This window comes from Ambystoma mexicanum, chromosome 9 (assembly GCF_040938575.1).
Source record: "Ambystoma mexicanum isolate Mex_15411 chromosome 9, UKY_AmexF1_1, whole genome shotgun sequence".
NCBI classification, from domain to species: Eukaryota; Metazoa; Chordata; class Amphibia; order Caudata; family Ambystomatidae; genus Ambystoma; species Ambystoma mexicanum.
Genome location: NC_090931.1, coordinates 4,482,727 through 4,507,452, shown reverse-complemented (window position 1 = coordinate 4,507,452; position 24,726 = coordinate 4,482,727). Strand labels below are relative to the sequence as shown.

General features: G+C 48.3%; 1 protein-coding gene across 1 annotated transcript in view; it reads right to left on the bottom strand.

The window, feature by feature from the left end:
• The window catches only part of STT3A (STT3 oligosaccharyltransferase complex catalytic subunit A), a 160,387-nt gene that overhangs the window by 109,117 nt on the left and 26,544 nt on the right, over window positions 1-24,726 (bottom strand). Inside the window, exons 2-3 of the mRNA XM_069614069.1 lie at window positions 20,210-20,326; window positions 17,351-17,411 (exon numbers count right to left, since the gene is read on the bottom strand). Coding sequence (XP_069470170.1) covers window positions 17,351-17,411; window positions 20,210-20,297 — 149 coding nt within the window. The 5' untranslated portion in view covers window positions 20,298-20,326. The remainder of the gene's footprint in view (window positions 1-17,350; window positions 17,412-20,209; window positions 20,327-24,726) is intronic.

Genomic DNA, 24,726 nt, shown 5'->3' with positions numbered 1-24,726 from the left:
GTTATCCATATCTGGCATCTTACAATTGCTTTTCTAGTGGAGTTTAGCCTTGTGAAGGTTTTTAGTTGAACAAAAGCAAAGCAAATTCTTAGTGTAACAACTCTACAATATGTCCTCACCGTCTGCCACCAGTGTTAGGCAGAGTGTGTATGTAGTATCCTTTGGGTGCACTACACACAACTCTGCCTACAAGTATAGGAAACCCAACCTTTGGTATAAGCTTGTACTACACAGTTTGGTAGCATGTTGAGCAGCCAGGCTTATCTCAAGAGGGGTCAATGTGAGCTGTAGGGAAGTTGGAGATTCACAGTGACGAGCATTCAAATAAACTCTTTACACACCAGGTTTCTTGAACAAACAATGTATTTATCAGTCAGTTAAAATAAGCCTTCTTCAGAAGTGAGTCATCACCACAGCAACGAGGGAAAACACAGCCGGAGCAGAGTCAGCTGACTCGCGCGCTGCGGCCTGCAGCCCCTCCTCTCCCGCTTTAAAAGGTCCGCCGCCAGGCAAAGCCGCTACATGGCAAAGGCCTATGGACAAGGCCTTTGCCACTCTCTGCAGCTCTCCGCTGCTGGACAGAGCTCCCTGGCGCCATCAACAAGGTAAGACCTCCAGCTGCCTCCTATTCACATCCCCTAGCCTCTCTAATTGCGCTGCCCGCAACGCACGACTTTGCTCACGCACTAAACTGTCCCTACCCACCTACATGCCTAGCACAAACTCTCGTAACAAGCGTCTCGGGAGCAGGTGTTGGACTATTATCTCTTTGGCCAACACCACCATCTGCTCGCCTGGCTCTGCACACAATGACCTACACCCAGAACAGCGAACCCAGCAGCATACGTTAGGCTCTCTAACATCTCGCTCCTATGACTATATGCCTAGAGACTTTTGTACATTGGACGTTGAGATACACGCCTCTAAAACAACAACTGCACCTCTGGCACATCGCATTAATCCTACTCTGGAGTAATGGCCTACTGCTCCACTGCCTCTACAACATGATGAGAGCAACCTCCAAGGGCCCGTTACTCCATTTGCCACGGTCCGGCCAACTACAGAAGCACCCAATGCTGCACACCTGCCAGTGCCTGCTGCCCCCACTATAATGAATACGCCAGTGCCTGCTGCCCCCACCGACACAGACCACCACCCTCAAGTGTGCCCTAATCAATGCCCGCTCAGTTCCTGCACACACCTTGGACATCCATGACTTAATCCTCAACAACAATATTGATCTCCTTATTATTACTGAATCTTGGTTGAATGATACCTCAGGCCCTGCACTCTCTGGCCATCCTGGTCGGATACACCATCTACAGGCAAGACCAACCCCTTCTTAGGGGTGGGGGAGTAGCCCTCATCGCCAAAGAAAACCTTGCTATTAGGAGGATTGAAGGTGAACTTTGCCACAGCTGTGATTACCTTCCTCTCAAAATCAATCTCTCCCCCAACCCAACCTTGGCTCTTCACATGGTCTATCGACCCCCGGGCCCGATCACCGAATTCCAGGAATCCCTCATCGTAGCACTGTCAGCAAATAAAAAAAAAATCCAAAGTCCTACTCACAGGTGACCTTAACTTAGGCCTCAGCGATCCCAACGACGCTCACGCTGCCGCCCTGAATAAAGCCCTCTCCACTCTAGGGTTCTCGCAAACCATCTCTGGTCCTACCCAGATCACAGGACGCTCCTTAGATTGGGGTTCCCACCACAACTGCCCAGTGCTAATTACCGAAAATTCACCTGTCCCTTGGACAGATAACCACTACATATAATTTGACCCCAACACCTCCAAAAGGGCCCCCCCCAAACCCAACTCCCCTCTTCCTGCAGCTCTCGCAAAAAGCTACCGCCAACTAACCGTAGAAAGGATCACACCCCTCCATGAGTTGCCAGCTCTCCAGGCCCCCTTCTCAACTGACCCTGACTCTCTTGCTAACGCCTTTAAACTGGCAATCACTCATGCAGTTGATGACATCGCCCCTCTCACTCTCAGAAAAGCAAAAAAAGCCAAGCACACTAACGCATGGTTCTCCCAAGAGTTTCTCGAGCTTTGGGCCAAGAAGCAAGCTGCCCTCTCAGCCTGGAAAGATAAACCCAATGACGCTACTAAATCTGCCTTAAAGACTACAAATCAGCTATTATCCTCGCCAAAGCCAACTCCTTCAACAACAGGACTGCCAATGCCAAATCTAGAACTAAAGACATTTTCAGGGAACTTGAAACTTCATCCACCCCACCTTCCACCATAGTGAAAGATATAAAATGGTGCAACATCCAATCCGCCATGCTCAATAAATGTAACACCCTGCAAACCAAAATCCAGGCACACCAAAAAGCCCTAACCCTCGGAATTGCCAACTAGAATAATAACACAAGCAAAGAGATGAAATCAACTCCTCTACGCTATTGGACTTCAAGGACATCACTGAATCTGAGGTCATCACACTCCTAAAAACAAACAAACCCTCCAACTGCAAGGGCTTTGTTTGCCCTGCTCAACTAGTCAAAGACTGTGGCCCTACCCTTGCCCCCTTCCTCACCGCTTTCAGAAAGGCTTCATTTCAGGCTGGCCATGCTCCGACTGATCTTAAGGAAGCCTGGGTTCGTCCGCTCCTCAAAACAAACCATCCCTTGACCCATCGGTACCAGGGAACTACAGGCCCATCACCACTGTCCTCTTTCTACTGGAAATACTGGATAAAGCGGCTTACCAGCAAGTCTAAAAATTCCTTGAGCACCACCGCCTTTTGGGCCTTCGCCAGTCTGGATTCAGACCTCGACACGGGACTGAAACGGCTCTCCTCGACCTCAAAAATCAAATGGACGACATGCGAGACGCTGGCAAACCAGCGCTCCTGCTGCTCCTCGATCTATCAGCTGCATTCGACTTCGTGGATCATAACACTCTCTGCCACCATCTCTCAATAGCAGCCAACTTCTCCCCCAAGGCATGCGCATGGATCACCTCTTTCCTACAGGAAAGGGCCATGAAAGTCTTCTCTGACTCAGCATGCGCCACCCCCAGTTACATCAAATGTGGAGTGCCCCATTGCTCCTGCATAGCGCCCACCCTCTAGAACCTGTCCACCCGGCCTCACTTCAATCTCCTTGACGCCTTGGGCATCTCATACACCAATTATGCGGATCACACCCAAGAGCTCATCCCGCTCACTGGTGACTATGATTTGGACAAGAACACCCCAATTCCATTTACTCCACCATCCAAGCCTGGATTGCAGATAATTGGTTATGTATTAATAGCGAGAAGACCAAGCTCTTACTTATTGGGTCACCAACCATTTTGGGTAACCTCGACAAACAATACTGTTATTTTACCATCGACAACATACCCATTGCTGTGTCCCAAACAGTCAAGACCCTAGGAGTCTATCTCGACTCTAATCTCACCATGGACAGGCAAGTCGATGCCATAGCCTCGTCCTCAGCATACTATTCCAAATTGATTAATGCAGCAAGACCCTTCCTATCACCTCAGAATGGCCTCACCATTGCCAGCGCCATGATAGGATCTAGGTTGGATTACTGCAATGCTCTCCTTGGTGGGACATCCAGCAAAAATATTGCTAAACTACAACTTGCCCAAAACAACACCCTTAGGACTGCCACAGGATTCTCCAAGAAGGACAACATTTCTGATCTTAGAAGGCAGGTCCACTGGCTGCCCATCAGGCAGAGAATCATCTTTAAAATCCTCTCCCTCACCCATAAATGTCTCCATGACCTTGCTCCTCCATACCTCGCCCAAAGAATATCCCGACCAACCTCCTCTAGGCCTTCCAGAATTGCCTACACCAACCTGATTTCCATCCCTAAGACGCGCAGAGTATGTGCGGGCGGAACCAGCTTCCCTGCTACAGCAGCCTCACACTGGAATGCCTTACCTACGCACCTCAGGGCGATTGACTCTCACCTGGCCTTCCGCAAAGGCACATGTAACCACGCTCTGATTCTGTAACTAAGTACCTTATGTTTTCAATGTATTCACAATCTTGCCTGCGTACACTTTCATGTTTTAGCGCCTCAATGCCTTTGGGCTGTAGTGCGCTCTATAAATGTAAAAACATGTAATAAATAAAACAATATAAAAAGTAACCCACAAATACACTTCACAATACACACTCTTATTTCTAAATCCGTAAGTACCCTATTGGGATGGCACACACACTTCCTACACCCTCGGGTGACTTTAGTAACTAGGACACTGTGGACATTAATATACCACTGTTAGCATTTAGAATCAGACTTAAGAGTTTGTCAAAGAGAAAGGTTTTTAGGACAAAACAAGAGGTCTCACAAATATTCTGAAAGCAGGTAAGTACTTTTGAACCCCCCCCCCCAATTCAAAGTTAGTTAAGCCCTTCCTCGAAGAAAGAGCAAACACAATGACAGAGGGAAGAAAAAAAGTAATTCGGGGGCTAGGCCAGGGCAACGTCAATTGGGCAAATGTCTAGGTGAGATGAAGGATTTCTCAGAGGTAGGTAAAATGTTTTAGAGGTCTTTGTAGAAAAGAAGAAATCAAAGAAGGGCCACTAGCGGTTTAGGCTTGTGAAGTAAAGAAGCCGTTAGCAACTCCAGAGAGCAAACAAGACAGGTCTCAGTAGAGAACAAGTGAGGTTACACGACAAGAGGCAAGTTCTCTTATACTGTACAGTACCTTTGGTTAGAAGAAAAGGGCTTTGGCTGGCTTCTGTTAGTGTGCAGCTCTGCAGAACCCATGTTCCTGGGCCTCAGTCATGGGGACAAGAGGGAGGACGTCTGGAGGACTCCTGCACTGCAATGGGACGGTCGGCAACAGAAAAGGACTAACTTCTATCGAGTGGCACTTTACGGTTTCAGCTCCTTGTGTCTAAGCAAATAGCATCACTGCTGACTCTTGGCTGTTGAGATGGGCTTTCCTTTCATCTGGGGTCCAGCGCTCTGTTGAGGTGGCTCAGGCTCGGTCAGTCCTGCTTCCTGGGAGTCCGGAGGATCTTCCTGGAGCTCTTGGCCAACTTAAAAGCAACACACAATCTGGTGTTCCTCGCCCTGGCTCTTCGGGCAGCAACTGCAGAGGAAATTCAACCAGCTCCGAGAGGATGTCCAGGTGGCTTACTTTGGAGTTGATTGGTCCCACCAACTCAAGAGGAGAAGTCGTCCTTACAGGGCTCCTCTAGTCGAAACAAATTTGGAGTTTCAGCACAGCAGCAGGGCTTCACCGGGCAAACCAACGGTCCAAGAGTTGCATCAGGCATCTTCCAAGTTTTCTTCGGATTCCTTCGTCCAGTGGTAGACTGCTTTCCAAGCCAAAAAGCCTAGCCTTTTATGCAGGTTTCTCCCATTCATTCCAGACAAGCTGTCAGTCACCCAGCAGGGTGGCTGTCCTTGCCGGGCTGTTAGAAATGCACTCTGATGATTGGCCGGCTGTCTCCTAGGAGACTAAGCGCAGGGAGTTGTGGGCGCCTCACTCACTTCCTGCCCCTGCCAGACACCCTGGAGGCAGAGGCGGGCCTCATTCATGAATACTGCCAAAGGCAAGGCGAACAAAGGGACCAAACCTGGTTTGGCGCGCAAAGTAAATCTCAAGAGAACCTTTCTACAACGAAATATTGAAAAAAGACGACCGGGCCATTTTGACAAAAATGGCACCGTTAGGTGCTTTACAGTAGCTTCGAACGCAGCCCGCTGTAAATGCACACCACGGTAGTTAAAAGTAAACCACTGCCACCAGCCATTCATAGAGGAAAGGGTAACATAAAAATGTTACATGAGAAGCTAGACAAAGGGGATACCAAGTAGCCCCTCCAGCATCCTATTGTAAGATGGTGTGTGCTGGGTCTAAAAAGTTACAATTTAAGTAAAGTCAATTTCACCTCACTGCTCTTGGAAACAGTAGTTTATCCAAGAGGAGGCGTTTAAACCTTGGGGAAATATGAAAGACTTCCCAGTATCACTGCACTGAAGGTGCACTGTGACACAATGCAAAAGATGATGCCTATGGAGTTTGTCAGACTCCACAACCAAAAGAAACACAGTGTTCAAATCACATGAAAAATACACGAGAGACTGGGGAAAAGGGCCTCACTCTCCAGGTTGAAAATTCAAGTCCTCAAAATCCAGGACAGTTGCTGGGGCTCTCTAAGGTAGAGAGGAATTAGCAAATTTCAGAAAATTTGCCCCAACAGGATCCAAGAGACGCAACGTAACATTTCCGTTGTTTTTTATACGCGTTTCCTTCGTATTCTTCCAATCAGCACGCCATCCCTTGCTAGGGCCAATCACCAAGGGTTTGGGGAGGTCCCACCCGTCTGTCTTTTTTTTTGCAGTCCGCTGTGAAGTATGATTTTGAGTTTAGTGCTAAATCTCCCTCACTTGTGAGGCCCCCAGAACTTGTGGATTGTTTTTCCCTATACCTCAGTGAGTGGGAATATTTTCCCACACTCACAGACCCTTTTACTCTTTTTATGGGGGTCATTTTTAAGACTCTCCTTTTAATTTTATCCTCTGACAGCTTTTAGCATATACTGCCTATTGTTGCTGGGTGGCGCTAGGGGCTCCCCTTTTTAATTTTCTCTGGCTTACCTTACAGTTCCCAAGGGTATCAATGATATGTTACCCTTTCTAAACTTTATTTAGGTGAGACGAGCACACCCAATGTATCCCCTTTCTCATTCTAACTAACGTTTGTTACAGGGACAAGATTACCTTCAATGGCTGGTGGCAGTGAACTTTTCTACTAATTCGGTGCACCTTTACCAGGGGCTGTTTGCACAGCCCCAGTAAAGGCACCCATGGGTGCTCAATTTACCAAAATGCCATTTTAGTGTTCCTTTCTTGGTCCTTGACCCTGCCTTCCAGGGCGGGAAAGTTCTTTGTGTTAATTTTATCTTCGGTAGGAGACATTGGTCAAGCCCGCCCCGGCTTCAGAGTGTCTGTGAAGGCCGGAAGTGAGGGAGGAGTCCAAAACTCTGCATCCCTTTGTCTTACAGCCTGGGAGGCTGGCTGTCCTGAAAAGACTTCCATTCCCCCCGGTTTTAATGTTGCACACCTGTATGATTGGCTGGGTTCCTGCATAAAAGTCTGATCCTGGAAGCTGAAGAAGCAGTTGACCAAAATAGCCACCGTAACATCAGCCGTTAAAGGGCCTGACACCCGCTACATCATCCATGCTGGAGCAAGAGGGCGGCGCGGAGTACAGTGCCACAGGCGGCACTCCTGGTGATTGAGGACCCCCGAGCTTCAAAAAAGCAACCAGAGGGACGAGGAGCCCCTGACACTGCTGATGCCCGAAGTGTGCCAGATACGTGAGGCGAGGAAGCGGGCTCCCTCCCACAGAAAAGCAGACCACGGTGGAGCTGCCCGTTAAGAGCGGGGACGCAGGGCAGTGCTCCGACACCCGGGAGAGGGAGACGGAGCCTCGTCCCTCAGAGGAGGAGCAGTGGGAGACTTGGGGTCCCGGCCGGCGCTGGAGCGCGAGGCCCGGGGACTCACAATAAGACCGCCCACCCCCCTTATCAAGCCGGCACTATGTATGCGGAGGCCCGGAGGCCCGGGGCACTGCCAAGAGCTCCCTCACTAGTTGGGGAACCCCCAGGAGCGGAGAGGGGACCGCGCTCCTCAGGGAGCCAACTAGTACAAGGATGCCACTCATCTATCCAGGCAAAAAAAAGAGACCCCGGTGTGGCACCGAGGGATCCCACTAGGCACGGACACCCCCTGCTACCTACAACCATTGATCTCCACACCTACAACCCCCTCTCCTGCCCTGCAAGGTGATCTGCCATCTATCTCCAGCCCGGGGGAGGGACCGGTGGGGTGGTGGAGCCACAAAGACAGCCTTTCTCCAGGGCAAGAGTTGTAGCCACGAGGGGAGACTACGCTTCTGAGCCTCCAGCCTCACCTCCCAAAATAGGGATTTTTCCTAGGATCCAGCCCGCCCACGCTTGCACCAGGGCGGCTCCATCGGCACTGGTTGCCCTCTGAGGAGGGGGGGGCCTCTGACCCCTCCCCACCAAAAACCCATTAAAAAAATGCAACATTGCAGCTTTCCTCCAGCCTCCAGATAAACATACTATAAACATAAAATGGAGACCCTGTCCCCCCGCAGGACCCCACTACAGGGCAATTAGCCACAAAAGAGGATCTACAGGCTTTTATGTCTGAAATTAAAGCAGAATTCAGGAGTTGTGTTGCAGGGATCTCGGTAAGGGTGGACCATCTACACCAGCAGGTACTGGAGACAGAACAAAGACTCAGGAACGTGCAACAGACCAATCGGCGGTGGTGGCGGATCTCCAGAGAAGAATCCAGGCACTAGAGGGGAAGAGTGACGAATTGGCAGGGAAACAGTAGGACCTGGAAAACGGGGCCCGTAGGAACAACCCCCGGATCAAAGGAGTGCCCACCTCGAGCTCAGAGCAGGCCCTTCCAACCTACATTGGGGAGCTCTTCCAAACCTCCCTCTCATTTTGGACAAATCGTTGTTACTCCTGGACCGCACCCATAGGATATGCGCCCGAGGAGCCCGACCACAATACAAACCTCCAAAATTCATTACCCGGCACTTTTCTACAAAGCAAGAGATCCTTGCAGCCAACCGGACACAGGGAGACCTCACATTCCAAGGAATGTCACTCCAAATCTTCCAGGACCTTGCAGTGGCCATAATGCAACGACGAAGAGAACTCGGGCCCTTGATGATGGTTTTGCAAGACCAGAAGGTGCATTACCGATGGCTTTTCCCCACCACTCTTCAATACACTTGGGCCGACACTTCCCGCATTACTAGCTCACCGGAGAAGGCGTAAGGGCATCTCCTCTTCGCCTTCACACAACTTCCTAGAGAAGCTCTCACAGGGGGCTCACCCATTCTCTTGGACTCACCAGCACTATGCCTGATTACTGGATCGCCACAAACTTCTAACTCCGGCCTTCACACAGCCAATGCCCGGCCGTAAAGTGCTATAGCGCCTACAGGCCCATGGGGGAAAACTCCCCATTTCCAGTTTGTTAATATGGTTACCGGCAATGAGTTTGTTGTTTACTGCCGCTATTTTGTTATTGCTTCAAAGTTGGAAGCACAAGTTAAACCCTGGTTAGGCAATGGATCTGCAAGGGCACAAGACAGATGGCGACTGAGATAGACCCCGGCCTTCCTCCCTCTATCGGCAGAATCAGACTCCCCCAGGGAACTGCTAGCGTACCAGAAACTGAACTTCATCTTGCTTAATGTGAAGGGCCTAAATTCCCCTCCCACCACCCCAAGCGTAAATCAACACTGCAACACCTGCAAGATCTAGGAGGCTCTGATCTTCCTGCAGGAAACCCATCTGCTGCCACTGGATTCCCCACGCCTCCGAACAGACACTTCCCACTCCAGTTTACAGCCTCTAGCGGCTCTAACCCTATTCCCCCCTCCACCCCCGCCCACCAAGACCCCGCTGGAGCCTACATGACCCGATCCTGAACGACATGGCACTGAGGGACACTATTCCCAAGGCAATTTGATGCTACTTCTGGGAGAATCCCACAGAATACACCTCTCCAGCCAACACCTGGGAAGCCATGAAAGCGGTGGTTAGGGGGAGATAATAGCCCACTGGGTGGTGTACCGAAAACGGAAACCCGCATGAAGCTGGAAGAGGATGTCCAGACAGCCGAAGGTAAACACAAGAAGGGCTGGTCACAGAGGGCCCATCGCTCCCTGCAGATATTTCGGAACAAGCTTGAAGCCCACTACACGGAGGAAACGGCCCACACGTTGGCCAAATCTAAAATGCCAAGAACGATAAGGCGAACAAGTGCCTGGTTGAAAAGCTAACCAAGACGAAATACCATAATGGGTCTCCGAGACCCAAAGGGAAAGGTCCACTATACAGAGAACATCAAGCTACAGCTGGCAGCGGCCCATCTCACTGAGACAATGACTGTGGCTCCCCGTAATAAAACAGAAGATAGCTACCTCAAGGGAGCCACCCTCCAGCATCTCGAAAAACCCGACATAGAAGTGCTGGATGCCCCAATAACGAGCGAGGCGGTAGAGGCAGCCATTAAATCCTTGAAGTCCGGGGCCCCGAGCCCGGATGGGTTCACAACAAAGTTTTACAAGGTGTTCGACCCCAATTGTTGGCCCCTCTTTAACTCCTTTGGTTTGTCGAGGTCCATTTACCCCCCCCGCCCCCCCCAACTATCATGGAGGCCACAACTATCCTCCTGCTCAAGCCCGGAAAAGACCCCAGAGAGAGCACCTCTTATAGACCCATCTCCCTATTAAATATAGAAGCCAACATCTACTCTAAAATCTTAGCAAATGGCTTGCTGGCAGTCCTTCCTAAATTAAATCGACCCAGATCAACCAGGCTTTATAGCAGGTAAGTCAACCAGGGAGAATATCGGGCGAGCCCTAAACTTAGTGGCAATAGCCGTCCTAGACTCTCATAAAATGGCACTTCTGGCCTTAGACGCATCCAAAGTCTTTGATAAATTGGGACTGGTCCTTTCTACTGCTCAGTCGAGGCCTTTCAGTTCGGCCCAAGCTTTCGTAAAATGGTCCTGTCCAAATACTGTTCTCCAAAAACCTCCCTGCGAGTCAACCAAAACCTAACAGCACCTATTCCCCCAAACCTGTGGAACTAGACCGGGGGTCATACCCAAGAACAGGGAGGTCAGCCAAACTCATCACACCATTACTACTAGCAAGAAGAATCACGATCGCCCGCACCTGGAAGACCACGGAGGGCCCTTCAATGACCCTCTGGTGGATCAAAATCTGGAACATCTTGGTGGCGGAAAAGGTCACTGCGGCCAAAGCAAGGTCTACTGCATTGGTTCACATACATTTGTAGCCCGATACCAGAGTATGACCAGAAGCTTTCCAGAAAAAAAAAACACATAAACCCCACCTCGTACAGCTGGCCCTGCGGGACAATGGCTTACTATAGACTCCCAGCATATTTTTACACTAGTGTTTCTTTGTACCATACGTATGCTACAATTTCTATGTAGCAACCTACAGCCCTCTCTCCCTCCCAAGATAAGTCTGGCTGCTCCGTCTACGCTAGCCTGAACTCAGGTGGTACAGCCTTATACTAGGACTGGAGTCTTGTACTGCCACAGTTGAATTGTTTTACTAAGCCCTTAGTTGGACTTCAGAAAAACTGTCCTAACACCTTATGTCCATAAAATCCCTATCGGGAGGGAGGAGGGGACAACAAGATTATAAAGTGCCTGAGGTTCTATTCTAAACACACTCTGGTAAGCTGGGCCTACTCACACACACAGTTGGTCTGTTTCAGGAGATTCCGGGGCTCACAGGAGCAGTGGCTGATGCGGTTCCAGGAGACTGCTAGCTGGACATGGCACACTATCATTGAAAACAACCACTGCTCCTATGATCAGGCTCGACCCAGGACATTGCAGGCAAGAGGTGAACAAGCCACTTTCAGGTGTCTGCAAAAGCACAATGGTAGGAAAATGCACACCACTGCCACCAACCATTTAAAGTGGTGAGGGTAACATAAAATGATACATGAGACAGTAGGAAAAGGCGATACTAAGTAAACTCCCCCAAGCCCCACAGCACTATAAGATGACGGTGCTGGATCTACAAAGAGAAAAGGTAAATAAGATCAATTTCACTTTACTGTTCTTGGGAACTGTAGCTCACCCAAGAAAAGCTATTTAAACCTTGTGAGAAATCTAAAGGATTTCTCAGTGACACTACACTGAAGGTGCTGTGCGTCACCATACAAAAAGCAGATGCCTATGGAGTTTGCATGACTCCAAAAACAGTGATAATACAAAATCCAAATCAGGGAAAAACACGAGAGAAAGAGAAAAAGGTCCCCCTTACTCAGTAGTTAAAATTCCAAAGTCCCAGGTCCAGCAAAAGAGCTGGAGGTCTCCAAGGTGGGAGGAATTAAGCACTGAAATGAAAATTCTCCTCAACAATGGACATCAATCAGTTGGGTTCACACTTGTCGCCACAATGCTCACGGTTATTTTAACACTAAGCGGAATTCACTTCCATTGGTTTTCCAGCTCCCGGGCAGGCGTCACACAGTCACAGTTCAATCAGTGCTCTCCAATGTGTCAGAGACTCGAGTGTACGAGGGGTTTTGCTTGACCCTTGTAGCACCACTCTGACACTTCACACTGAACCTCTTAGTTCTCGTAGTGTCAACACAACCCAAAAATACTTCAGTCGGAGTCCTTTGGATGAGCGCCTCGTGACACCCGACTACTCTGCTTCTGAACCTTCTACTACAGTTTCTTTAAAGTTCAAAATACACAAGTTCTTTGTTCAACAGGTTTGCCACCTGTTGGACACGATTGTATGCAGCAACAGTCTTGTCCTCTTGGTATCAGCTAACCAAACTATTGGTATAGGTCTGTGACACACAAGTTGGTAGAGTACCTGATCTAAAGAGGGGTAAATGTGAGCTGTAGCATCGAAATCCACAAATACAAGTATCCAAATAACACTCAAGGTTTTCTAGTAAAATAATTATTTAACAGTCAGTTTTAAATAAGCATTCTTTAAAAAGAGCAATGTGTGAAACAATAAATATACACTTCATAACACATTCTCAAAATCAAGATAAGCAAGTAGATATCGAGAGCGACCACTGTAATGCTCTCCGAGATGGCACGCCCGCAAACAATCTGAATAGACGCCAAATACTCCAAAACAGTGCTCTGAGTGCAGCTCTTTGATCCCGAAAAGCAACCACATCACGCAGGCCAGGTGAGCTGCCCACTGGCTCCCTGTTAAGGAGAGAATCACCTTCAAGACTCTCACTCCAACAAACAAATGCCTAAGCCTCTCTGTCCCTCCTTACCTATCAGAGACATTTTATCACAGTCCAAAAGAACCTGCCACGCCAACAAACTTCGCATCCCACCTATCAAAAGAGCCAAAGCAGGCAGGATTGGCTTCCCACAGAGCAGAGACCTCCCTCCCAGCCTTCCGGAAAAATCTCAAAACAACACTATTTAACCAACACCTCCTCCCCACCCCCTCTCTACTTGCAACTAAGTATGTACTGTGCCTTCTTCTGTAACTCAGTGATTTTCCACGTTGATGTAAGAAATCCATAACAGCGCCACGATGCCCCAGGACTGCTGCATGCTTTAAAAATGGTTAATTATAAATAAATATTCGTTAGATATGCTTCATACACAATCCCTACACCCTGAGGGGACTTCAATTACTAGGACAGTATTGGCATTCATATATCTCTTTTGCATTTGGTAAAATGTTGAGTTTGTGAAAAAAGGTAAGTTAGGGGAAGGAAAAAGGTTAACAGGTTCTCAGAGCATGTGAGCACTTTATATTCTCCCAATTAAGTCTATATAAGACCTTTCCCAGCAATACTTAGTTAAACCAATGTATCACCTATGAGGGACAGTTAGCATCAAAGTCAATGGGTCAGAAGAGTCTGCAGGGAGCCAGATCAGCGAAAGTCAATTCGAGCAATGTCTATGGAGCCGAGGCACTTCTTAGATAGCACAAAAGTAATGCACAAAGTTAAGAGTTTGTAAGGAATCACTGTTGGGCCGCAAGCTCTTAGGCTTGTGAGGGGGTAGAGCTCAGAACAGCTCTGCAAAAAGCATCTACTGCAAGTCTCAAATGAGATAATCCAAGCTACAGACAAAAGAGGCAAGTACCCCTTAGTCAGCACAGTACCTTAGGTTAGAAGAGGATCCAGCCGGCTTGTGTTCTGGTTGCAGTGTTGCAGATCCTGGGTTCCTGGGCCTCGGCTGTGGGGACAAGAGGTAAGATGTCGGGAGGACTCATGCACTGCAGTTCGAAGGCAGGCGGCGGCTACAGGCTCTTTTCAGTTGAGCGGCACTTTGCGGTTTCAGCTACCGGTAAATAGCACCACCGCAGATCTTGGGACACTTGATGGGCTTCCTTCACTCCGTGAGTCCAGCACCCTGGTGAGGTGACTCGAGCTTCAGGAGGGTCCACAGGATCTGCGGTCCGGTTTAAATACGATGCGCTAGACTACAGTTTTCTCGACCCCTGGCACTCGATTCGAGCAGCAGAAAGGAGGTACAGCCAGTTGGGGGTGGCGGGGTGGGGAACGGGGTCATCCAGCAAAGTTCATCTTGTGGTTAGTTGGTCCCACTAACCCAAGGGAAGAAGTTGTCCGTTCTGCGCTTCTCTAGTAGATTCGGAATGGGAGCTTCAGCACTGCTTCACTGGGCAATTCAACAGTCTAGGAGGATGCAGTAAGCTTCTCTTCACGATTCCTTCGTCTGAAGTTTCGTCCAGTGGTCGACTCTCTCTTCAGTCCAAGAAGTCTAGCCTTTTATGCAGGTTTCTCCCATGCATGCACAGCCTAGCAGTCACTCACACAGCAGGGTGGCTGTCCTAAAAGGACAGACAGCCAGCCAGCCAGCCAGCCAATCAGCACTGGGTGCATTCAGGTAACCAAGGAGACTAGGGACAGGGAGTTTCGGGTACCTCCCTCGCTTCCTGTCGTGCCAGACACACTGGAGCCAGAGGCGGGTTTCAGTACTGAAGGCCGACAAAGGAAAAACTAACAAAGGGTTAAACCTGGTTCGGCGCGCAGAGAAAGACCTCACTAACAAGAAATGGTGAAAAAAGAAGACCATGGCCATTTTGACACAATGGTCGCCCCTGGGTGATATACTGCAGCTGAGGAGTCAGCCTGCGGTAGAAAAGCACAATGGCAGGAACATTAAGCCACTGCCAACAGCCATTAAAAGCAGTGAGGGCAACAAACATTTTACACGAGTAAGTAGAAAAGGGAGCTACTAAGCAACCCCCCAGCACTCCACATAAGATGGGGTGTGTTGAATCTACAGAGAGACAAGGTAAGTAAAGTCAATTTCACTTTACTATTATTGGGAACAGTAGTTCACTCAAGAAAAGTTAGTTAAAACTTATGAAAAATCCAAAGGACTTCTCTGCGACACTGCACTGAAGGTGCTGTGTGTCACCATACAAAAAGTAGATGCCTATGGAATTTGTCAGACCCCAACAATAAAAGGGAACAGATAATCCAACTCAGATCAAAATACATGAGAGAGTGAGAAAAAGGTCTCACTCACTCCAGGATAAAATAAAAAAGTCCTAAAGTCCAGCAAAAGAGCTGGGGGTCTCCAAGGTTGAAGGGAATTAACAGACATGAGAATTCTCCCAACCAGAAGCTCACTGCTAAGGACTTGCAAAATAACAACCTGCCACAATGGCGGAAAAAAATTATCTGAGGGACGTCAATGCGTGACGGAATCATGGGTACAGGGTACGTCACACTAGGGATAGTATTACAGTCACGCCCTGTCAACATCCCTTTCCGAACTTCGAAAATTCATGTGCAATACTCTGCAATTTCCACTAGATGTCGGCCAAAGCATGTGATTCTAAGCAGATCCACAAGCCTCAGAAAAGTTGTCTTGGAGAAGAGAACCCTGAGACTTGAATTGCAAAGCTGTCTTGAGGACAGAGCCATCAAGACCCTTTTGTGTGGAACTGTGTTGCTTTGAACTTGGGGAAGGGAGCTAAAAAGATTTGTGGACCGATTTGAACTTGGGAAAGGTAATCGAGACTTTTGTGGAACTTTCTTGAATTTAGGGAAGAGGAGCTGAAAAGGAAGCAAGGAGCAGGAAGCAGCTCAGAATTTTGATTACCATTTATTTTATTATTGATAAGATAAGACATTTATAATGCACCTGTACACAAGTGTTTCTAGGAGCAACAAGACAGAGAAGGGAGGACAGAAGGAGGATAAAACAACGACCTTACTAGGCCTTGTGTCATTCAGATTGTGCAAGTTGGGGGTGGAGGGGGAGATGTGCTGGGCAGCGGAGTGCAAAGTAACTCGTAAGTGCTGCCGAGAGGTGATTCATAACTGCAGGGAGTCAGGGGACTGTGGGTTGCAGATACAGTCTCTTAAGTGGTTGGGAGGCCTGGAGGCAGTGCAAAGGCAACTGGTCATGCAAGGGCAACTGTTCGTGCCGGAGCCTGGTTCCCGTAAATTCAGTGGGTGGTCGGTAACCAGTATGCGCAGCAGACTGGGACGTCAGCAAGGGAGAGGGAGAGAGAGAAAGCAGAAGTGAAAAGGAAGGTCTTGAGTTGCTTCCGGAGCCTTAGGTGGTCCTGCTCAAGTTTGAGGGAGACAGGGAGGCTGTTCCATAGGGAGGCCCCAGCCGAGGAAAGAGATCTACACCCCATTTTCTGCCTGGAGAAGCGTCTGACCCTTCGAGTTGGAAGTGGATGAGCGGAGGGCTCGAGAAGGCGAGAGGGGAGGAATGCGCGAGGGGGGAAGGCACGAGGAGGGTGGGGAAGAGGGGGGGAAAGCAGATGTTTGAGGACTGGCGTAGCGACATGGAAAAAATGGCCACCTTTGCAAGACTTCCATGTAGCGGTACAGGCATGAGATACGCCCTGCTGAAGTGTCAAGAGGTGCCCAAGAATAGGCAGAGGTGGCAGAGGAGAAAGCAGGGTAGTCAGAGAGGAAGAAAAGAGTGCCCGAGAGGTGGTGGAGGGAGAAGAAGACAGAGCGACTGGAGAAGCAATGGAGGGTGCCAGAGAGGTGGTGGAGGATGGAGGCGGCAGAGAGGGGTAGATGGGAGTAGCTGGAGAGGAAAGGAAGCGCGGGAAGAGTCTATCGAAAAGGAGATTGGCCTGTGAGCCCTGGACCAAGACTGTACCATTTAAGTAGACATTAATGATGGTCTTGGAGGCGTGGAAGGGGGCCAGCAGGGCCTCCCACCGAATGCCACCATTAATCGGAGAGGAAGAAAAAGGAGAGAGAACAAAGACAATATGTGGGGTGGGTCTATAGGCCTTGAGAGGGAATGACAAAGAGGATGGCGGTGAGGGCCTATCCTTCAGCCCTACACATTGTAGGGATGGAGGCTAGCTCAGGGACAACGCGCTCTTCTTGGAAGCAAGACGACGCAGATTTGAATCCCGGGTCCACGCTTAGAAACCTCTTTGGTATTAAGCGAGTTATTAAAAAAACAATTATAATTACGTAGCTTTAGTGGTGAGGGAAAGGATAGGTTTTGGAGACAGACAAGTTGAACTCTCTGACTCAGACTATCCTTAGTTTTGTTCAGGTAGGGAAATCCCACCTTAGTACAGGGCAAGTTAGGCCTTCTACCATCCTGACATCTGAGTTAATAAACCATTTTATTTTGAACTTAATCAGTTGTCTGTGTCTTGCTTCATGATGCCTTCACAACGGTTATAAAATCAGTTTGGTCTCATCTTGTATTGAATTTTCAACATTATGTTGCTACGTCAAATGAAAACCGCACAAGAAAATCTTTAACTGGAGATAGAAAATGAGGAGATCTTAAGTACTTACGGATCAAATTCATGGATGACGCTCTCAAACCTCAAAACCGAGAATAATCTTGTCGAGAAGGCTGAAAGAAACATAAAAAAAAAGGAAACCATGAATCAGAACATGGGTAACATTGGGCAGCCATGAACATTGCTCAGTTTAAAACTGCCTAAAATATTCTCACGTTCATAGACCATTTCAATAAACAAACATGTAATGAACATGAATTGATCTGGTGTTGCTCTCCCTGGCTCTTCGGTTCCAGCAGCAGAGGAACTGCAACCAGCTTCGAGAGGATGTCTAATCGGGCTTACTTTGGAGATCACTGGTCACATCAACTCAAGGGGAGAAGTCGTCCTTGCAGGGCTTCTCTTGTCGAGGCGAATTGAGAGCTTCAGCACCGCAGCAGGGCTTCACCGGGCAAACCAACAGTCCAGGAGTTGCAGCAGGCATCTCTTCTAAGTTCTTCTTCAGATTCCTTCATTCAGTGGTCGACTCGGCCTTGCAAGCCAAAAGGCCTCACCTTTTATGCAGATTTCTCCCATTCATTCCAGCCTAGCTGTCAGTCACCCAGCAGGGTGGCTGTCCTTGCCAGACAGCCAGCTGGCCAATCACCTCAGAGTGCATTCCTGTCTCCTAGGAGACTAAGCACAGGGAGTTTCGGGCACCTCCATCGCTTCCTGCCCCTGCCAGACACCTTGGAGTCAGGGGCAGGCTTCACTCGTCTCGTGAATCCCCACCAAAGAAAACGAACAAAGGGACCAAACCGGGTTTGGCGTGCAGAGTAAATCTCAAGAAGGACCTTTCCACAAAGAAATGGCAAAAAAAGACCAGGGCCATTTTGACAAAAAATGCACCCTTGGGTGCTTTACTGCAACTGTAGCCCGCGGTAAAAGCACACCACGGTAGTTAAAAGTAAACCACTGCCACCAGCCATTCATCGAGGAAAGGACAACAAAAATGTTACATGAGAAGTTAGACAAAGGGGATACTAGGTAACCCCTCCAGATCCCTATTGTAAGATAGTGTGTGCTGGGTCTAGAAAGTTACAATTTAAGTAAAGTCAATTTCACTTCACTGCTCTGGGAAACAGTTTATCCGAGAGAAGGTATTTAAACCTTTGGGAAATCTGAAAGACTTCCCTGTGCCACTGCACTGAAGGTGCTGTGTGGCACCATGTAAAGATGATGCCTATGGAGCGCGTCAGACTCCATACTTCAGTGGCCAAATAAGCAGGTAAAATGTTGGACAGGAAGTGAAGAGTCCTCATTAGGGTTTAAATGTCCTCACCAACGTTGTTAGAGAGCAGTACCCAGAGGGCCCCACCCACGGCTTCCAGCGCAGGGATAAAAGAAAACAGAATGTAGCACTTCTTCCCTCCGATTCGGCATGGGCAGTTGGATCACCTTACCTGTTCAAAGGAGCAGTCTCCCTGAAGCTCCTGGTGGTGCCTTCATCTCTGGTCCGAAGTGAGATATCCTGACTGCTGGACTAGATTTCTTTCACCTGGGTTAAATTTCCCCAGTCTGGCAAACCCCAGGGGCCCGGGCTGCCCTTGGTTGCCCGCCCGCCCGCATTGACAAATCTTGAATCAGTATGTTTAGAAGCAGCTGGCTTATCTTGAATAATCTGTCCTCAGGGCATTGGTCAACCTCATCTCTAGATCTTCACTCATAAGCCTTGAAACACTTGTGTATAGGCGCTTTATAAAGGCCTTTTCTTATCAAGCCCATGGATATCGTCGAAACTGAGCATCTCTTGTGAACACAACGCGACTCCGGAAACCAGACAATTCCCAAGAAATAGTGAATAAGCCACCATCCTTGTGGTATGTTGCTTCACTCTGCACCAGCAGTGAAGCCTATGGAGGTCTCCGGACACCTCTGTTCTAACCTGCAAATTACTCTATGACTGGGTCCTGAAATCATTTCTCCCCCCCCCCCCCCCCGTGGCACTACTGGGAAGGGGGTTGCTTTTTCATTTAGATACTCATTAGGGGGCCGGGGCTGGGTCTCTATGGATCCAGGTGTCAGCCATCCTTCAGATCTGATCAAAAGAATCGAGTTTGTACTATCTGGTAGGACACCATACTAAACATTACTTTCGGTTTGTGTCTCAAATGAATTTTCCCCCTCCCTTTCAGAAAAGCTAGGAAAACTTTGGTGGCCTTTTAATAAGTTCCCTCCATTCTTTGAAGATTAACAGCCAAGAACTTTTAGAAACTACTGGTTGCATATTTTATAGTTTTTACTTACCTTTAACTAGTGATTTTTCCCTTATCCATTTAAAGATTATGTTTTCCTAAGAATGCATTATCTGCACAATCTTATATTGGGTGACTGTTAAAGTGTTGACTGCACCCTTTAACCATCCTGCTCACCCCTGAGAAACAGTCCTGGGCTGCTCTGCCACACTACACCTTGAAGTCTGGTGTACTAATGGATGCCCTTTGACCCAAGTGAGGAGGATGCAAGGAAAGACTCCTAAGAGTGGGTCTCTGTGTTAACTCCCACAATTTACTGTTTCTAGATTGTGTGCACCTAACCTACCACGAACCGTTAAAATGTATAGAACAATCACATGTTTTACTTCTACTAGAGAGTATAGTTTCACCAACTGTACTGTGTGTACTTGTGGGTGTGCGTACTATATCCATTGTAAAGGCACTAATGGATGACGTCTCAACCCTACACGCCTGATTCCCATTTTAAATCACATCCCTAATACTTCAATAAACAGCAATAAGAAATGCAGAAAAGTAGTTACGCTGGGGTGGGGTGGGATCGAGGCAAGTAGAGTCATAAAAGTGAACCCACACCTTATCACTCAGTGTATTCTTCTAGGAGCGGCCTGCTTGGAAGAGCTGGAGATCATACTTACAGAGCACAGCTGCCATAGACAGGATCAGCAGCTTGAGGAGCGTGTCCTGCTTCTCGTAAGAGAGCCGTAGGAATCCTAACCGCGTCATGTTCACAGCGCACACACACACACCTACACCTGAAAACAAGCACAGCAATGGGTCACATTAGAATTTCGGAATTAAACCAGTGAAAAGATACAAGAATGTCCAAATGAATGCTTCCTCATTTCTAGGGATTATCTGGGATAAACCTTCTGCCATAGTTACAAAATGAATATACACCATAGTGCGCCCGCCATCAACAGAGAAAAAAAAAATACAGCTTCTTACTCGCTTGAAAACATTAAATGCAGCCAGTGTGCCATCAGCAGGTGTTATTTCCAGCCTAGTAGGCGCTCATTTAATATGGAACCAAAGTTGCAACCTTGGACTCCACATCATCTTAGGAGCTGTGGACTTGCTTATGAAACTAAAGACAGAAGTAAATATTCTACATATTGGGGCATACACTATGGACTAAAATGGCACATATACAAAAAAGAAAAATCCCACAAATATGTACGAGAGAAAAGGGGCAAAACCTGTTTGGAAACAATTTCTAAAAAGAAAAAAAGTCCTGCTTCATGGTTACTTCGGTTCACTTAATGGTTTAATATATATGCAATGTCACAAGATGTTTTATGTAGTTTTGCAGGCACGCCACTCTGCATTGGATTTATGGTACATTCAGCAAAAGAAAGGTTAGGCTTCTCATGGCAAGCAAATCCCATATGCGTGCAGTAATGCAACAGCATTGCAAGGAGTTGCAGGCTTTGCAACCACTATTCCTTGTGCAATGAAAGTGGCCAATACATGCAAAAAAGAAAAATGCCAACACAAGTGCATACGTTTGCAGCCAGGATAAAGAGATCTCTAATGCACCCTGTTAGGAAAAATGTTTTTGCAGCATTCTCACCACAAGACCTTAATGGAACCCCCTAGGTTTCGCTAGGACTCGATTCCTGTCCTTACTTGGAGGCAAGTAAAAAGCCCTTTTGCTTTACTTTCCTTGCTTAGCTCATCTGTTTTGGAGGCACTGGCCACTCCATAAGGCAAGAAGTGTAGGAAGATGGCTCCCTTCGCGAGATTCCATCTTCCTTTGAAGCTGCGCACATCAAATTACAATGAAGTACTGTAATGGTACTTTCTTTTCCCAACATGTCTGTTATTTTCCCGAGGTGTCCAAGAGAGGCTCGTGGCAGCAGCAATTTTCCTACATGTACTTTTGAATTTGACCGCATAGTGCCATTTTTGAGTAGCATAAACTAAAGATGGCCGAGCCGTGCATTTTTCACCCTTCCTTTGGCCATTTTAGGTCAGGAAATACTATATATGGTAAGCCCTTTCCAGTGAAAAGGGTAGCGTATCCCATGAACACCGGCAGTCTGAGCTTCTAGCCAGATGTCGGGACTGGGGCCATCTAGTCCAAGCCCATACTTTATATGCCTGCTGCTGGGTAGATTTAGGACAAGAGGCTGTCCAGGTTTAGAATATCAGAGCCATTCTTAAGATTGTCACTTGGAGCCAAGACACTTCTGAAGACCTTAGGCCGACTGAAGGATGACTGCAGAAGAAATCCAGCGTTGCCTCCAGCCAAGTCCTAGTAAACTCTGCCCCGCTGCGTCAATCCGAAGATCCAAGAGATTGAGGGTGGGCACCGCTAATTTATCAATATTAATTCAATGTAAAGTAATTTGTATCGGAGCGCACCTTGAGGCCATGGCACAAGGTTACAGTAAATGAGAAAAGAGCCAGAAATGAATCTGGTTCCAGGTGCGCTCACGTTACGCTCCCATATGGAGTTGCAATGAGTGTTCAAGGGATTGGCCTAAATTAATTAGAAAAAAATCAATTAGAAAAAGAATTGATAGTTTAGCTAGTAGCCAACATTTAATTTAGAGGCTTGAAGTACACCCAACTATTCAGTGCCAATGTATTTGAATGCTAAAGCTTCTGATCTTCAAACATCTAAACGCCAGCGTCACTACTAGTGCCCACATGCTCGGTGCACTAAGCCCTGATGACGGACATAGTTCAAAATGCATTGTCATTCAAATACATTGGCACTGAATTGTTGGGCGTACTTCAAGCTTACTAACTATCAGAATCTTTTTTCTAATTAATTTAGACCGATCCCTTGAACACTCATTGCAACTCCATAGGGGAGTGTAAGGTGAGCGCACCTGGAACCAGATTAATTACTGGCTCTCTCTTTTCTCGATCTCTTGAAGACCCGCATCTGTGCTTTGGCCCTTTGCTGTTGGGACCAAACAGTCTGGACCCCTGCCAGAAGATCCTGCCTTTTGGAGCCTTCTGAAGCGCCCCAGAACCAACCTGTGGATGAACCGGGGGCAGCCAGGGCACCACCTGTGCATTATTACCTATTCTGCGCTTCTGCTTGGAACTTAGTTTGTGGCCCAAGAACAGCCCCCCTTTCTCTCCATCTCCCTCCAACAGGAGCCTTTATAGTGCAGTTCCTTTGTCTTTCCCGCCTAAGTGCACGGTGCTTTGCTGCTGCCTGGTCTGTATCTCGGGGTGCCTGTGTCACCCAGAAGCAAAGCATCAGGAACCATCTTGTCAAAGCCCGGAATTGCCACTTAGTTTTTGGGTTGGATCTGATAACACAGCACCCGCAGACCATGGACCTTCTAAAACAGATCCAACGAAGAAGGTGCGCCCAGTGAAGCTTAGTAAGGGGGCGAGCTTGCATGGTGGCTTACACCCCCCTTCCTGCCATAAGGTTGTAGGGTTACAAAGACCTCACCCTATCTCTCCCATGACTAAGTGTGATCTGTGGCGTTCTGGTCAAGGATCCCCTCTGGAGTAACAGGATTGGGAGAAGACCCCTAATCTTATCTTTGTTTCTGCATTCCTGGAATATTTTACTCACCTGTTGGTTTTGCCAATACTTGTTTTTGCACTTTAAAGACTTTGGCTACCCTGTCAAGGGTATCTTCCTTGGAATAATTTGGGGGCTTTTTTTATATAAGGCAGTGTAAACTGTTTCCATAGCTTTATTGGTTTCTTATAAGCAGCGCTACAGAGAAGATTTGGAAGTAGGAGTATTGTTCTCCCTATTTGTTTTAAAGTTGGGAGTAAAATTATTTTTTAGGGATTCAAAATAAGTCCAATTCCCAATTGGAGCATTTTATAAGCAAGAAAATTATGTTTTAACTGGGAAACGGGAACGTTTTTGGAATAATTATTTCTTTGCATCTAGTTAGGCATACAGATTAAAAGATCCGATCATGCAGTAAACCCTGTTTCTTCCTGTGGTACTACATGCACGGCTGGTCCAAACATATCCAAGGAGCTGTGCAAGTGAAGGCAGGGGCACAAGGTCAAATGTGTCGGTTTGCCATTTTTGGTTGGTAGTATTTTTTGGGAGTTTAAGTGGCCGGGACACACCTTATCTGTAGGGCTGCTTATAAGTTCAATTGCTTTTGCATCGCTTGCTTTACTACAGTTTTACATCTTTCATAACAGAATCACTTAACTGTTGGCGATCTCTATTGAGATCACCAACTGTGAATGTATGGTGGCTTAGAGGATTCGTAGCAGTACTAACATTATTTTATTGATTAGAGCGTGTTCAGGTCTGTTAGTGTATTTTTATACTTACTGTCAAATCTGAGTGCTCTTTGCACGTCCGCGTTTGAAATTGAGATTTGATTGAGTAGGAGCTGACGCCAGCTCCTGGGTGTCAGGCATCACCCTGTGGGTAGGAGCTGACGCCAGCTCCTGGGTGTCGGGCATCACCCTGTCGGCAGGAGCTAAAGCCAGCTCCAGGGTGTCGGGCATCACCCTGTCGGCAGGAGCTAAAGCCAGCTCCAGGGTGTCGGGCATCACCCTGTCGGTAGGAGCTGACGCCAGCTCCTGGGTGTCAGGCATCACCCTGTGGGTAGGAGCTGACGCCAGCTCTTGGGTGTCAGGCATCAACCTGTGGGTAGGAGCTGACGCCAGCTCCAGGGTGTCGGGCATCACCCTGTGGGTAGGAGCTGACGCCAACTCCTGGGTGTCGGGCATCAACCTGTGGTTAGGAGCTGACGCCAGCTCCAGGGTGTCGGGCATCACCCTGTGGGTAGGAGCTGACGCCAACTCCTGGGTGTCGGGCATCAACCTGTGGGTAGGAGCTGACGCCAGCTCCAGGGTGTCGGGCATCACCCTGTGGGTAGGAGCTGACGCCAACTCCTGGGTGTCGGGCATCAACCTGTGGGTAGGAGCTGACGCCAGCTCCTGGGTGTCAGGCATCACCCTGTGGGTAGGAGCTGACGCCAGCTCTTGGGTGTCAGGCATCACCCTGTGGGTAGGAGCTGACGCCAGCTCCTGGGTGTCGGGCATCACCCTGTCGGCAGGAGCTAAAGCCAGCTCCAGGGTGTCGGGCATCACCCTGTCGGTAGGAGCTAAAGCCAGCTCCTGGGTGTCGGGCATCACCCTGTCGGTAGGAGCTAAAGCCAGCTCCTGGGTGTCGGGCATCACCCTGTCGGCAGGAGCTAAA